General features: G+C 35.4%; 2 protein-coding genes across 3 annotated transcripts; one reads left to right on the plus strand and one right to left on the minus strand.

The window, feature by feature from the left end:
* Nucleotides 1-745: 745 nt before the first annotated feature.
* Nucleotides 746-11,176, minus strand: cutc (cutC copper transporter homolog (E. coli)). 2 transcript variants are annotated; one of them, XM_028468963.1, is made up of 9 exons: nucleotides 11,144-11,176; nucleotides 10,911-10,987; nucleotides 6,928-6,987; nucleotides 6,639-6,848; nucleotides 3,678-3,713; nucleotides 3,366-3,499; nucleotides 3,244-3,271; nucleotides 1,980-2,085; nucleotides 746-1,851 (listed from the first exon to the last, which is right to left on the minus strand). In XM_028468963.1, exons 2-9 carry the CDS (start codon nucleotides 10,978-10,980, stop codon nucleotides 1,740-1,742), a joined length of 756 nt encoding a protein of 251 aa, XP_028324764.1. In that variant the 5' UTR covers nucleotides 10,981-10,987; nucleotides 11,144-11,176; the 3' UTR covers nucleotides 746-1,739. The 2 variants fall into 2 exon arrangements, with proteins under 2 accessions (XP_028324764.1, XP_028324763.1); XM_028468962.1 differs by having other exon boundaries at nucleotides 11,056-11,153.
* A 1,027-nt stretch (nucleotides 11,177-12,203) lies between these two features.
* cox15 (cytochrome c oxidase assembly homolog 15 (yeast)) lies at nucleotides 12,204-16,383 on the plus strand. Its single transcript, XM_028468239.1, has 9 exons — nucleotides 12,204-12,389; nucleotides 13,123-13,310; nucleotides 13,404-13,526; nucleotides 13,723-13,909; nucleotides 14,047-14,214; nucleotides 14,333-14,414; nucleotides 15,193-15,347; nucleotides 15,444-15,557; nucleotides 15,638-16,383. The coding sequence occupies exons 1-9, from the start codon at nucleotides 12,315-12,317 to the stop codon at nucleotides 15,767-15,769; spliced, it is 1,224 nt and encodes a 407-aa protein (XP_028324040.1). The 5' UTR covers nucleotides 12,204-12,314; the 3' UTR covers nucleotides 15,770-16,383.
* The last annotated feature ends 86 nt before the right edge of the window (nucleotides 16,384-16,469 follow it).

Here is a 16,469-nt window from a genome sequence, read left to right on the forward strand (position 1 = left end):
ACCGTGACATAATCTGTGTGAAAAGTCTTCTGCCGAGTGTGGTGCTCCTAAAGCAGACGAATCTCGCTGAGTTAATAATTAAAAACCTGATAAGAGTCACAACAGTCACATGATAATGGTCCTAATCTTGCTGACTCATGGCATGTAAGGCTTCAAGGACATCTGTTACACGTGAGAAAAACTCCTAAATTATCACAAAGCAGTGAAGTTGACTGCTTTATCAATAGTCACTGTATAATTTACATTTGTTATCAATTATGAGTATTTGTCAGGGCACAATTTATCACTCGATAAAGAAGGAAACTGCTTGTTTAACGGTTGTAAAACGTGAAAAAAATAAATTTTTGCCCTTTAGTTCATTGTACAAAAATTGATTACAGAAGGATACAGATCAGTACTAAATCAACTGAAAATTAAGTTGTATAAGTATATTTTAATGGACTTTATTCATTAAAATTCTGCCACTAGATTAAAAAAGGAGACCTAAGGTGTAATGCAACATAATGGTTCAACTCTGGAGAAAAAAAAACAAACAAAAAATGTAAATAAAATGCATTTTTGTTTCTTTTTTTCAGTTGATTCTATAAAAGTCCATTATTGTCTGCTTTTTGGGGTAGTATGTTGGTAGATAGTGAAATAGAGTGGCATAGACATTGCAAAAAAAAAAAATGTATTACTCCACATTTGGCGGCCTATACATGTTGGATAGAATGCATGTTTAAAAATACCCAGTTCCACTCACACATTGTAAACTGCAAATTTAATTTCAAAGTATTTACTTCAGACAATACGGTATGTTCATGCTAAACAGACACTAATCAATTTCCCGCCGCAGTCAATTCAAAAGCAAATGCAGCATGACACAAAATAAACTGAGAGGGATTGAGATATTCATTTCACACAATTATCAAAAAGCAAATAAACTGAAGACTTGCCTGGACAATAATGAACATAAACCATGTAAAAACACTTCTGTTTTTGTAGAAAGAGTTTACCAATTTGCACTATTTATAGCGTGTAGTAAGTAGTCCCATGTAGCTCTAAAAACAACCACAATTATTATTATTATTATAATTGTAGAGCTTAGTGACATTAACCACTCAGTTATGGTTTAAATGTCTCACTTTATCAAACTTGTATCAATTCTCAAGAAATAGGACTGTAGCGCCAAAAGATTCTACATTTAGAGTGGATAGAAGATAAATAAATACACAATGCTACATTTCCACCTACAGAACAGAATTTGTAATAAATCAGATAGAAAATGTATACGGTAAAAAAATAAAGGTAATCCTCATGTGGTGCCAAATCTGAATAAACATCAACAAGAACCTGCTGAGCTACATTCAACTGCACACAGCACATTCACATTAGCATACAAATTTACTGTGAGCTTGACATATTGACAAATCTCAGCAAACTAGACGATTTATTCAAGCGTTTAAGGATTACACGGACTTTAAGATGAATGTATCTATATGAATGCCACCCTGCACACTTTAGATACACAACACTCCTGGTAATCTAATCACAGCCTAGTGGTCTATGGGATTTATGGATGTACTGGGCTGTCCCTGAATACTTTTACTTCCCAAATAATAAATCCCAGACAACAATCAAAATAATCAAAATGAACACTGTGGCATCCTAGAACTTAGTGATTATATGTATTCACCCAACAGTACAGATATGTCTGTTGAGATAGGCTTCTTTTCCTTTACCTTGATTGACACACTCATTTACAAAGTGTTTTTGGCTATTGCATTTAGAGTCCGGACTTTGCTCACATCTGCCACCTTCAGGCTGTATTCAGGTGCAGTGAAAGCAGCTCCCATTGACACACAAGTGTTCCTGGGTAGAAAAAGAGAAAACTGTAAGTTTATGGGTTGCAAATTTAAAAAAAAAATGAGCATAACAAATGCTACAAGCCGTTATTTTGTTGGTCAAGATAAAAATCCAAAATGTGACCAAACACAAACCTGAACTTCATTGCCGAGTCGCGACTGGAGCGAGCAGAGCAGTGAAACTCCTGAGCTCCTGAACCTTCTAATATTCTCTGTAGGTTTCTCTCTGTGATGCCTCCTCCTGTTGGATGTTACACAACATAAAAGTACACCAAGTACAGTATGTATGAGCCACTTTTCGCCCAAAAATCACATAACCATAACAAATGTCTTTCTAAGCTTCTACATGACCTATATGGCTAATTTTTGCTCAGATTGAAGTAGAACCCTTAGTGTTTACAGATGGAAATATATGATACTGAGTGACAACAAATCATGTTTTAAATACAGAAATCAGTAGTCTGTCCAAAAAAAGCAGTGATTTACATCAAATATAAAGTCAATTCTCATTGTCGAAGGCTATAAAAGCAGAAATAATTTGGATATCAACTGCAGCAAGTTTAGTGAAAATAGTAAACAATAGGCCAAAGATACACATGTTTTGGTAAAGGTCAGGCAAAAGACACAATTTGTCATCATTGCTGACATTTTCCACTGTGTATTTTCAGATTTTGTGGCAGTGTTTTGGTACGTAACATACCAAACCTGTAGATCAGTTGATGCAGCTGTAGCTTCATGTAGGCTTTTGTTATAGAGCTCTGTGTTTATTTTGTGACTCATAGCAGTTTTGCCGAGTTGTCGACCTTTCCTTCTTCTATGGATTGGCTTCAGTTTAAAATGAGTTTCTTAGGATTACGGAGAGGTACAGAATGTGTGATATCATTCATTCTTTACAACATTAAGACCCGTGAGAGTCACAGAAACTGGAGCTGCCTCTGCCGGCAGGTCCGTTGGGATTGAAGTAACGGGTCTGCGAGAACCAGAATTCTTGCTTGTTTGTAGTTGTCAAATACTTAATTTAGACATGAATTTACAAAAAAAATATTTCAAAATCTTACAATCTGATTTTTTGGATTTTTTTTTTACATTCTGTCTCTCACAGTTGAAGTGTACCTATGATGAAAATTACAGACCTCTCATCATTTTAAGTGGGACAACTTGCATAATCAGTGGCTGCCAAATACCTTTTTTGCCCCACTGTATATGAAATATAAAGCACCTTTCTAAACACAAAAATCCCTTTACAACGACCACGGTTCTCTGACACCGCAGTGCTACTATAGTGGAGGTGAGATACTTCTCCAGCTTCAGCCCCCTCTGGGATGCAAACCTGAAAACAATGGCTCTGCTGACCTCCACCAAAGTCATTCACATTCAAAAGAAAAAGAAAACTCCTCACCTGGCATCACGACAATCCTCCCTTTAGCCTGTTAAATAAAAATATAGACACAGGTGTCATAAAAATAAGAGTCATGTCACGGCAGAATGTCACTTCTTATATGACTGAATGATTACACATACTTGATCAACGAGCCGTTTAATCAGAGGCAGTCCCTCCAACGCGGAGCTGTCACAGCCACTTGTCAACACATGTTTAAATCCCAATGTAACCAGAGCCTCCAGAGCAACCACTGGGTCATGAGCCATGTCAAACGCTGCATGGGATCAATATTTGTTCCATAACATGAAATAAAAACACATGTAATCTTATATAAAGTATCTATTCATCACCAACCAATTTCCCAAGGATCCATTGGTGATGTAAGACATATTCAATGATAATTACTAGCAGAAGTATAAAATTACACAGCAATTGGACAGAGAAAGTAGTACCTCTGTGGAAGGTGACGGGCAAAGGACGAGCAGAAGCTAGAGAGGAGAAGAAAGAGAGAATGATTGCATATGGATGACATGTCAAAAGAGCAAATGAAACATTGAGTAAAAAAAAATAGTTGTAAAACGCGTACAGTGGTAAGCTTTCTGTATAAACTGCAAATCAAAGACATTCATCATCGATATTGTTAGTCGATGCATACTGTACATTAAAGCACCGACATGCATTCATGTGCCAGGAATGCGTAAAACCAATCAAGTAGTTGATCATGTGATCAGCAATTTGGAATCTTTTTACATCTGAGAAGCAAAGAAAACCAAGCAAACCTAGTTAATCCCTGTGCCCAATGATGAAAAACTAAACATTTGGGTGTACCATCACAATAAGCAAAGATAACATTTATGCATTTAAGTAGCATTATTTCTATTTCACCATTTTGCACAACATAAAAGACATTTAAAACAGTTTCCTCTTGAACTCAATGTCTTTTACATTCACAGTGTGTCGTTCTAGTAGAAAATACTTACGTTGGCAAACACACCCACGCTGTGTGAAGGAGAGATTCCGCTGTTCTTTTGTGCCTGCAGCTGACTATTTAATCAAAACATTGATAGCCAACCCACTAACAGTCAGCAATTTTAGTGTGCATATACAGTATATATATATATATATATATATATATATATATATATATATATATATATATATATACTTTCTTGCCACTTCTTCCCTCTTCCTCTCTGTACTGTGTACAGACCCATGTGTGTATATATCTTCCTTTTTCCATTTTTTATTATGCTGTTTTATCTATCTGCTGCCGAAACTCTGCAAATGTTCCCTTTGTAGGACAAATAAGGTTGTCTTTATCTTTACAAACGTGTGTCTTTCGCTATAAAGTAGCAAAACTTCATTTTTATTTATTTTTATTTCATTTAGAAGATGGTTGTCTAGTTTTACAATAAATATCTTTCTCTCTAAGTGGTTATTATGTGTTCCTGATTTCTACTATTTCACAATCTCTCTTTATGTTGTCTACTGTCCACTGTCACCCAGATAGTCGATAATTTCATACTTGTTTGCACAAGTTTGCATTTTCGTATTTCTCAGTGGCTTTACAGTCTTTATGTTGACAGTGTTACTATTTAAAGTTCCTTATTTTAATTTAGAAATGTAAATACATCATATTTATTATCAAACTAACTTCACCACAGTTGGGTTTATGTGTACGTGCGTTACTTTCAGTTAAAAACTCTTCTGTGTTAATATACAAACTAAAGGAGCCATGAGCCATTGTTGAACGCCGTATTTGGGTCGTTGTTACCTTTGACCCCATCACACAAAGTAGCACAATGAGCTCCAACTAAAATCTGATTTACTTAACAGGATTCAAACTCACAAAGATAAATACATACAAGAGATGTAGTTAGTACTGCTGAGAAAGTTTTAGTATTAAATTAACCATATTTAAATGTTAATTCTCCCTGAAACATTGTGAAAAATGTTTTTAAGTGTTGCAGAACTGGTGTATGGTCAGTGGTGTGTTATATATAATATAATGTGATATGTACAAGATATATTTTTTTTAAAACGCAAGGTGGATTTTCTATATTATTTGATTAAAATAAAGTGTTTCATGTTGTAACATCAACATTTCCTACCTTTAATATGTGAAGGTTTTATTTATTTAGACCGACTGTTTTTCAGGAAATTTACTTTGATTTGCTGACATGTTCCAACTGTCAACTGCCAGTCCTCTTCAGTGCCGTCTGTCATCGCTTTGATGTGAAAAAAAGTTGTCTGAATAAATTGAACCTTAACATATTATTCAAAAACAAGACACAAAGAACTTCCTGGAATTATTTACTACCTTTTTAAGTTACTGCTAGCCTTTCTTATTATTTTACCCTCTAATCAAAATGAAATCATGCAAATGTAGCATTTAAGAAGTGCTTTTCTAAACTGTTAACCCTTTGGACTACACCAGTGTTTCTCAAATGGGGGTAAGTGTACCCCTAGGGGTACGCGATGGCACTACAGGGGGCACTTGAGAGAAAGAGTGGAAAATCAACAAATAAATTGTCAGTCCTAGTCCCACCTTAAGCGTGATATGACCAGAAATGATTAAAACTATAGAAATAAATCTGTTCAGGAGCCACTAAATCAGTGTTTTTCAATCTTTGGGTCGCCTGAAATTTCAGAAAAATTAAAATAGATTTTTTAATTTTTTTAATTATTCTTCTTTTTTTTATTATTATTAAAACAACACAAAATCTTAAGCAACTATATACTTTCGCTTTGTTAATATAGTTAAACTAAAATGCAGTAAAAAAAAAACACAAAAAACTGAAATATATATATTCAGTATCTGAGCTCAAACATGATCAAAAAATTATTTCACAAAAAAATGTCTTTTGGATTTGCCAGAAATTCTTGATATCAAAATGGGGTCACAGTATAAAAAAGTTTGGGAAACACTGCACTAAATATAATTTCTTTCAACTTATTAACAAAATAAGCTTCTTTAAAATGTGTGTGATCACTCGTTCATTCCATCATTATGCTCTATAATTGTTTTTATATAGTTTTCTAAGCAAAATGTTGTAGTCGGACAAAGGGTTTGCTTGGAGTCCGAAATAAAAGAAAGGGGGTACTCGAGCCAAAAAGGTTAGAGAACCACTGATCTATACAGTAGATGAAGTAGCTCACAGTTTCAGAAAGGTTGGTGATCCCTGGTCTATTCACTTTTATTTTGTTGGTTTTTGCACACATCAAAATATTACTCGATTAAATGTCACTGAATAGAAATTAAACAGATTTTCTTTTGAGTTTGCATGCCTGAAAAGCTTAAGATTTTAAATTATTCTGTTAAATTAAAAAATATTTCAGGCATCTGGATCAATTAAAATGACTACATTGAAAGGAGTAAAATATAGTTATTCAAAAACAGTGACAGGAAGTACCTAGCAACTCCATGCAAAGCTCTGCATCAACTCTTCCGTCTTCTGTCAGTGCTCCGAGCACCAAGCCATCCGCTCCATGGCTCTTCATCACTTCTATGTCCTTCTTCATCACCTCTACTTCCTGATCTGAGTAAAAGAAGTCTCCTCCACGAGGGCGAATCATCACATAAACGGGGATTTTCACACACTGTTTGACTATATGTAGCAGACCTGAAGTGAGAACAAAGAAATATATATAAATGAATGTTTTGTTCCTGCTCCACATTATAACCTGTAATGAATTACTGACCAAGACTGGGAGTGAGGCCTCCTTCTAGAAGACTAGAACACAACTCAAGACGTCCAGCACCTGGAAGGGAAGACAAACACTATTGAATGCAACAGAAAGGGAGAAATAGGCAATGTGTGGTGAGAATGTGTTAAATACGGCTATTTTATGGACTTAATCTTTTGGCTATAGGCAATAATTTGGGCAGATCTTTATTATAGGTTATATAGTCAGTAAATCCCTGCTTTTGTAACAGGTTCAGCAGAAGAGAAACATTAACCACCTTCAACAAACAACCCGCCAAATTAGTTGTCATTATAACCACAATCACAACCTTTTCCTAAATGTCCTAAATGTAAGAACTTAAACGTATACATAAGAAAATATCATCACATCAGACTATAAAATTAAAAGAAAAGCTGCCCCCTTTGAAGATACCTCGAACAGAGTAAAAAAAATGGCACAAGGGCAATAACTCCGGATAAAATGTTTGCGCGCTTCTCATTTTCGAACTCCATCAAGGTATTGATAGCCTGAAGCCACACATCGAATTTGGTTATCGCATCTTAAATGGTTTCTGAGAAAAAGCAGTCCCTTTTGAAGATACCTCGAATAGAGTAAAAAAAAACAGAAAAAGGGCAATGACCGTAAAAATTAATTGCGCGCTTCTCATTTTTTAACTCCATCAAGGTATTTTTACCCTGAAGCCACACATCGAATCTGGTTATCGTATCTTAAACGGTTTCTGAGAAAAGCTGTCCATTTTAACTCGGACGGACGGAAGCACTGACGGACGGTGCTCAAACCTATATTCCCATTTACACTTAGTGGCGGGGGATAATAAAGTAACTATTATAACTAAGTAAACAATTACATTATCGCTAAAACTGCTAAAAAAAAAAAAAGACTGCTCTCAAACAGAATTTTGTTGAGTAGAAATATGCAATGACAATAAAAGTCCATCTACGGTTGAAAAAAAAATTCCAGAAAATTTGCACTGGAACTTTTCGTGAGATATATATATATATATATATATATATATATATATATATATATACACACACACACACACACACACATACATATTGGAATTAACTAGAAAGTGAGATAAATTTTAAATAACTATCATATCCAAACATAGATATGAGTATGCATGCAAATAATGTATTTAATAACAACTTTTCAACAGATCTATTTTTAAGTTGAACTTTACAATTATTCAGGTTTTGATTTCAACTCAATACCTTTATAACCGAGCATCTCAGTGGCAAAAAAAAAAAAAAAAAACTGATAACAATAACTGCTCTTCAAAATGAACGCTCATTTATTTTGAAACAAAAATACCAATATTACTCATCTGCCTGACAAATTATTTGAAAAATAAATAACACAAGAAGACATAGTCATAAACATCCCCTACCAGATTGGTTGTCATTATAACTCACGACCTCATCCTAAATGTCCTAAATCTAAGAACTTAGATGTACACATAAGAAAATATCATCACATCAGACTATAAAATGACTGTCCCCTTTGAGGATACATCAAACAGAGAAAGGAAAAACGGAACAGGGGCAGAACTCCGGAAAAAAGTAATTGTGCGCTTCTCATTTCAAACTCCATCAAGGTATTGATAGCCTAAAGCCACACATCAAATTTGGTTATCCTATCTTAAACAGTTTCTAAGAAAAGCTGTTACCTTTGAAGACACCTTGAACAGAGTAAAGAAAAATGGAACAGGGGCAATAACTCCAAAAAAAATTACTGCACGCTACTCATTTTTTAACTCCATCATGGTATTGATACCTTGAAGCCACACACCAAGATTGGTTATCGTATCTTAAACGGTTTCTGAGAAAAAGCTGTCCCCTTTAACTCGGATCCCCCGCCACACTTTTGTTGTGGCGGGGGATAATAACACAACCTCCCTCTAAAAACAACAAAAACAAGGTCCTGTTCAAAAACCTTTCCAGGCAATGTTTACTTCCTCAACATCTGATTGCTCCTCTTCACTCTCACCGTCCAGCCTTTGCTCGAATTACCACCAATTTTTCCAATATTCTCAAATATAGTTGCATGAAATCTGGTTGTTTTAAGTCAAATTCTCTTTGCGGATAACACAACAATCTTATGCTCAGGTGAGGACCTTCAAAGATTGGTGATTGAGACTACACAGGAAATGGACAAACTAAAGAATGGTTTACAAAACATAAATTATCCCCAAATATAAATAAAACAAAAGTTATATACTTTGGAAATCGTGAGATAAACCCACAAACTCTTGATCACAGACTTTGTTGGAAACTCTATATAAACGAAACAACACTACTCTACAACATTCTTGCTCTGCCCCATTTAAGCCATTGCGTAGAGGTCTGGGGAAACTCGTACAAAAGCAAAACAGAGGTATTATTTAAACTACAAAAAAAAGGCTATACGAAAAATGCATTTTACTGAATACAGGGACCATATAAATGCACTGTTTTATCAGTCTAAGATATTAAAATTTTGTGACATAGTAATGTTCAAAACATGTCATATTCTATTTAAAACTAACCTTAACTTACTGCCAAATACAATCCAAATACACCTTGAGAAGTCAAACAAATTTCACAAACTGTTTTATCAGACTACTCTGAAAGGCATGTGTATCACTAGAAGTGGAGTGGACTTATTAAATAGCTTAAATGAAAATATCAAAGTCTGTACACATTTTAAAGACTTTAAAAGAAGGACACACAACAAAACTATCTAGAAGACTGAAGATATCATAGATTTACATGTTAAAAAAATTAAAAAAAAGAAATTATTCTGTTTTTTTCCCCATTACTTTTGTTACAAACGAACATAAACTATTGCAAAAGGCAAATATTCTGGTTTATTTTTTTCCCATTACTTTTTGTTTTGAACAACCATAAACTATATATAAAAAATATATATATATATATATATATATATATATGCACTGTATGTTTGTATAGTATTCTTACATATTGAAACACCAAATGTGAAGTTTTAAATGTTATTTTTTGAAGGTGGGGTCAGCACCTATAAGTTCCTTGAACTTCTGCCTACTCTCTTTAAGCACTTTCTCCTCCGAAAACGTGTTATGTATTGTACATAAAATGTTTTTTATGTTGCTCAAATAAATAAACACAATATTTAACATCCCTGTTAATGGCCAACCTTCCACTTTGTAAATTCCCAGTTTATTCCTGTGGAAAGTTTCCAACTTTGAAAATTCCAAGAATTTTGCAACCCTAGATCTACCTAGTTCATGCTGTAATAATAATAATTATAATAATAAAAAATATATAATATCATTAAGACTAAACCAAAATGTGATATTTGTAAAGAAATGTGCAACAAAATGTGTTCCTGAAGATTTGTTTTCCATTTTGTTTGATTTCTGTAGTCACATAAAGTGTTATTTAAACTCGGAGTACATAAAAAATAAACAAGGCAGTGGCTATCCGTACGGTTGCCGTATCAATATACCGTAAATGTTTGTTTTTATTCTGTTCTTGCTTCTGAAGCTAAAACAAGTTGAGATATTATCCTCATCAAGTGTTTGTAATTTTAAAATTGTTCAATTATATATATATATATATATAAGTATCAATATACCGACATTCTATCCGTACGCAGCGCCCCTATTTGGCCAATTTAGGTCACGTGATAGGTCAGTCATTGGTCCGTTTAGGTCGCGTGACTAAGACTAAACTTTACCCTAAACCTAACTTTAACTTTAATAATAATCCTAAAAATAGTTGCGATATTGGGTTATAACTTAACCCTAACCCCCTAAACCGCTACGTACGTGTACTTTGGTAGCCGTACCAATAGCACTGGGTGTTTCCCCATACGGCAACCGTACAAATAGACACTTTCAATAAACAAATAAATGCTTCCGCACGCAGTCTATCACCCTTTACTACTCTAATGGCAGAATGAAGTCCTCTGATCAAGCCTTTAATGACTGCTGATGAAAACACTGCTTTTACCTCCACGTTCAGCATTGACAGCTGACTGCACGGAGTCCACACACACCTCCATTAGAAAGCACTCTGCCATAGTGACACTACACAGACACACAGAGAGTCAGTGTTACCGCGTGAAAAGAAAACTTTAGCTTTAGACATTTGCTACCTGTTAAATCCTGTAAACTCATTTAAGTCTAAAGAATGCGTGTAGGCAGCTGTTTGCTCTGCTATAACAACTACAGCCACTAACTCACTGATAGCGTTTTCTTCTTCGTGGGTTTAATTGGCGGTTGGTAAACAACGACATGGTGCATTTCCGCCTCCTAGTCGTAAGGAGTGTGGACCACCAAAATGCCCCCAAACCAGCCAATAAACGGATCAATATTTACATTAGTGTGGTGTTTTAACAAATAGAGTTCAAATAAAAAATAAAGAAAGAAAGAAATAGGAAAAATAGAAAAGTTATACACATTAAGACTAATAAGGAATTTACTTCATATCATATTTTATTATTTTATGTCCTGTTTGAGAAATTGTTGATTGACATTGTATAATGGATACAAGGTTGAGGAATAAGGAAAATAAATTTTGGACTTGGAATTGTATATGTTGTGATGAGTGCTACGCAATGAATATTGAATTGAATTTAACTAATCAATCCGTAGAGTGAAATATATATTTTTGTTTTATTTAATTTGTGGACTGAAATTTTGTTGTTCTTTTTATTTTTTCGGTACAGGAAACACTTCTACATGCAAAAGCTATTTCACAAGGGATTTTGAGAATTTTGATTTATTAATATGGACTTTTGCCATTAATATGATCGGACTAATGATGAATAATATTGATTTATTTTTGTTTTCAAAGAATATATAAGAAATAACATCTTTTGGCGCTATTACTATTGTGTTTTTGGTTCTGTTGTATATAAAAATGTTTATTAACCGCACTCCAGAAAAATAACTTGTGTGGGCAGTAATAAAACCAATGTAAAATAGTTTCAGCTTCATTAAAACAAAAAGTGGCATTTATCACTCTTGTCAGAATATTTGGAAATTCATATTTTACAGGGATAACATTTTGAAATGTACTCCTCTGATTTTATTATATACATGTCAAATTGAAAGGGGCATAACCAAGATGTTTCTCCACTTTATATTTTCAAAATGTGAGTTCCAAAATTGCTTCCTCTGGAAATAATGTGATTATTATTCTAACGTCAGTGGTTATTGTAATGCGTGAACTAAAACAGCAGGAGGCGGTAGTGCAACAATTTGAACGCAAACCGCCGTAAAACTACATACACAAAAAAGAGAAGAAGAAGAAGAATATACACACAAGTGAGGGAATGAGTGAGACCTTAACCTCCCATATTGTATAGTACGGTTAGAGAAACCAGGCTATATCTGACTTTAGGACATAAACATGCTCCTGTCATCTCTACGAACATCGGCTTTGAGCGGCTATAGACGGGCAGCAAACAGCCTGCATCACGGCAAGGTAAATACAGTTAGCATCACCTGCTAGCCTTAGCTAACCAGTTAGATAAGCCTCGAAGAGGTCACGCAGTGACAACAAAAGCGGTAAAATTGTTCTGTGCAGAGTCTGCACGATTTTGTTTGTCATCAGCTTGTTGTTTTGTCAGTGTTTGAAGTATTGAGAGCAGCTTATTTTGCACAATGGATGTTACGTGTGTGTACCGGCGAACAGAAAAGTTACATCACAGACCTCAAGTCAGCTAAATCTGACTCCTTCAGAATAAAATGCACCTTAAAGTTACAGAGTTAATGGCAAACATTTCCGATCATAGATTATTTGGCTCCCTGCCTAATGTTATCCTTATTGATACGATATAGTTATGTTTCTAATTGAGAGCTTTAGTAAACTAAGCAACTAAAACATGCAGTCTATCCTGTTAAATAATTATTTTATATTGATTTAGAGGAACAACAGCTCTACTTTGAGCTTCTGATGTATTGCAGAACATTTAACACAATATGGTGCCTTTCCACTATATGGAGAATGTTCATTTCAACCGTGTTTATCTGTCCTTTCGGTTCCAATGAAATAATTCGATGACATTACCGTATTTCAGAATTAATGAAATTTAAGATATTATGTAATTTTGTAAAGATTTTGTGTCCATTACTGTAAACTGTAGAACTGTTAAATGGAAATATTTGTAACATAATTTGTTGATTTTATTTTCTATTTTTTTGATTCATTGTAACAGAGTCCACAGATGCGACAATGGCTTGTGAAGAGATCCCAGAGCACGGTCACAGTGGAGGCAGGAGCCACCTGCACTCCAGCAGCAGCAGCCACTGTCCCTAGTGCAGCCACAAACCGCATCGTAGGTCGCTGGCTGCTCGGCTGCAGTGGCCTCGTGGTTGGAGCGGTTGTTTTGGGTGGTGTCACTAGGTGAAAGCAGCTCAAATATGTCCGTCTGTGGATACTAATGAGTTGTATTGGTGTGTTTTTGATTTGCTGACTCTTTGCTTTTGCTTGAATCAGGTTGACAGAATCAGGACTTTCAATGGTTGACTGGCATCTGGTCAGAGAGATGAAACCACCTCAGTCACAAGCAGAGTGGGAGGCTGAGTTTTCAAAGTATCAACAGTTTCCAGAGTTTAAAATGTAAGCGGCTGACTTAATTTCCCCTTTACAAGACTTTGTAATTAAAACTTGCATTTTGTAGTTTGCTCTTTTGAATGATCATTTCCTCTTTCATGATTATTTAATTTAGTTGTTTATCAGTTGTAACTCCTGATTTATTAATGAGAGATTATGGTTGTTTTTTAACATTGACCAAACAAACACCCCTCCCTCCCAGTATGAACCATGACATGACTCTGCCAGAGTTTAAGTTCATCTTCTACATGGAGTGGGGCCATCGTATGTGGGGCAGGCTCGTTGGACTCGCCTACATCCTCCCTACTGTTTACTTCTGGAGGAAAGGGTACTTCACACGCTCCATGAAAGGAAAAGTTCTGGGTCTTTGTGGATTTGTCTTTTTTCAGGTAGGACTCAGTGAGCACTAAATGTTTTTCAAGAAAAAGAGAGTATTGCCATCAATTCATCATCCTATTTTGCAACTTGGCAAAGTGTAAAAATAAGAGGTTACGGAATGGTGTATTGTGTTTGGGTGTCCTTTCAGGGTCTCCTGGGCTGGTATATGGTGAAGAGTGGGCTGGAGGATAAACCTGAGTCTCATGACATCCCGCGGGTCAGCCAGTATCGTCTCAGTGCTCACCTCGGCTCAGCATTGTTGCTTTACTGTGCCAGTTTGTGGACTGGTCTCACCATGCTGCTGCCAGCACACAAGGTACAGAGGCAGCTTCCACTACTAGAGAAACTCAAAGTTACTTAGGCATGTGTGTTTTTGGTGGAAATGTTCATCTTTTTGCCTGTCTTCTTCTGCTAATTTTACTCTTGTTTCTCAGTTTGCTGAATCCAAACGTCTCCTGCAGCTCAGGAAGTTTGCGAAAGGCACTGGTGGACTTGTGTTTCTTACTGCTCTTTCAGGTACCCTCAGAGTTTTACAAGAATTGAATCAGTGTGAGAGCAATAAATCATTCTCTTTTTGAATTGTTCTTATGGACATAATGGCTCAGATTTGTAGATTTAAAAAAAAAATATGCAGCTATAGATTTTTCATTATTCTTAACCATTGCCAGAGATAATTTTTCTTGTCATACGTGTAGCACAAAAATATCAAGAAGATCAAAAAGAATTCCACTCAGAGAATGGACAAGTTATAACATAGGCTGCATGTTCATAAGGGTATTTCTGGTGCTGCTTCTTTGAAAAGGACATTTCTGATTTGACAGTCCTTTCAGGTGGTAGATACAAGCACAGGTGTGTGGATCAAAGGCCAATCTACAGAGGTGGAAAGTAAACCTCATTAGAAATTAAAACATAATACATTTTTTATATAAAAGAACTTCTCCTTTCGTTGAAACAAAGTCCAAAATATTCAATAAAACAGTAAAAATGTGTATTTTATGGGCCGTGCTATTTGTAGAGACAAACTAAGAGCTGAAGATGAGGAATTACTGGTGAGATACACACTGGGTTTACTGGTATTAAACTTCCACTACGAATGTGACTCCGTTTCAAAGGCGATTATCGTGGATAATTTACCCTTACACACCTCAGACCACAGGATCATCTTGTAAAATGTATCAAAATAATCTGGCGTGTACCATCTTTTGTCTGAAAGGGGTAAATTTGAGACAAAAACAGGCCAATTATCTTTGTGTGTGCGCTGCTTTACACTGTTGTGAATGTTTTTCCTCCACAGGGGCTTTTGTAGCTGGTTTAGACGCTGGGCTGGTCTACAACTCCTTCCCTAAGATGGGAGAAAGATGGATTCCTGATGATCTGTTGGCCTTTTCTCCAACCTTAAAGAACTTTTTTGAAAACCCCACAACAGTGCAGTTTGATCACAGAATTTTAGTAAGTTAGAAATGTGTACAATAAATACTTTTTAGATATATTTGAGCCTGCTGCTCTTTGATCTTTTAGAGATTAACTGTAATGGTTTGTTCCCAGGCGATCTCTTCTCTGACAGCCATCACTGGGCTCTACATGTTCTCTAGAAGGATGAGGCTTCCCAGGAGGACAAAGATTGCCATCAGTTTGCTGGCAGCGATGGCTTATGGACAGGTTTGTTCTCCATCAGATGCTGGAATGTGTTTACAGATGTGTTTGTATCAGTTGTGATTGACTTCTCCCCTGCTCCTCAGGTCGCCCTAGGGATCAGCACCTTATTACTTTACGTGCCCACTCCACTGGCAGCTACTCACCAGTCTGGCTCAGTTGCTCTTCTCACGCTGGCCATTTGGGTTCTGGCCGAGCTCCGAAAAATACCAAAGTAAAAGCTGCTCTATTTCAGACTAATGCAATCCTTTGCAGCTGCACGACTCTACCGGGACAGTCAGTGCTTTTCATAGACAGTGTTGTTTTACGCTGGACTTATGCGCTTTAAATATGATTGTGTTTGTTTGAATTCACATTTTTCACAAAAAATATTTTGTGTAGGAGTTTAAAAAGCAAATGAAGCAATGCTTTCTTTTGAGATCTGTAGAGTCTATAACTATTGAGGTTATATACTGTATCATTAAGATTCGCAATGGGTTAATAATTAATATGTAATGAGTAGCAAATGTAACAAACTGATTACTCCAATAAAAAGGGTATTCAGTTTAGTCATTATAATATAAATATACAATAAGTAAGCAGCATTTTCTTTTTATTTTTTACTCTAGATTACAAAAGCCTGACTGATTTTATTTTATTGTTTTGCTGTTGCCTTCTGTATAACAACACTGTTTATTTTTGGATTGAATGTATAAAGCTGTAAAGTTAAGTTATGACTTGTTTGATATTATGACAAAAACTTTGAACATAATGCAGTGTGTGAAATGTTGTTTTTTTTTGGTCCAAAAAGCCTGTTATTTTATCAAAAACATAAATGTACAGTCAAACTTCAGTCCATGTTGCATAGTAATTGTGTTTTCTTTAATTTTATTGTCTTTGTACAATAAAGACACATTGAGTATGGAATGCAATCAGTTG

Source organism: Gouania willdenowi, chromosome 15, assembly GCF_900634775.1.
Source record: "Gouania willdenowi chromosome 15, fGouWil2.1, whole genome shotgun sequence".
In the NCBI taxonomy this organism is placed as follows: Eukaryota; Metazoa; Chordata; class Actinopteri; order Blenniiformes; family Gobiesocidae; genus Gouania; species Gouania willdenowi.

Excerpts from the sequence above, each read along its gene's own strand:
- cox15 (XM_028468239.1), top strand. The coding sequence starts at position 12,315 with ATGCTCCTGTCATCTCTACGAACATCGGCTTTGAGCGGCTATAGACGG. Across the intron at positions 15,348-15,443 it reads AGTTTGATCACAGAATTTTA|GCGATCTCTTCTCTGACAGC; the intron begins GTAAGTTAGAAA and ends GTTTGTTCCCAG. Across the intron at positions 15,558-15,637 it reads CAGCGATGGCTTATGGACAG|GTCGCCCTAGGGATCAGCAC; the intron begins GTTTGTTCTCCA and ends CCTGCTCCTCAG.
- cutc (XM_028468963.1), bottom strand. The coding sequence starts at position 10,980 with ATGGCAGAGTGCTTTCTAATGGAGGTGTGTGTGGACTCCGTGCAGTCA. Across the intron at positions 6,988-10,910 it reads TGTCAATGCTGAACGTGGAG|GTGCTGGACGTCTTGAGTTG; the intron begins GTAAAAGCAGTG and ends CTTCCCTTCCAG. Across the intron at positions 3,500-3,677 it reads GCCCGTCACCTTCCACAGAG|CGTTTGACATGGCTCATGAC; the intron begins GTACTACTTTCT and ends GATCCCATGCAG.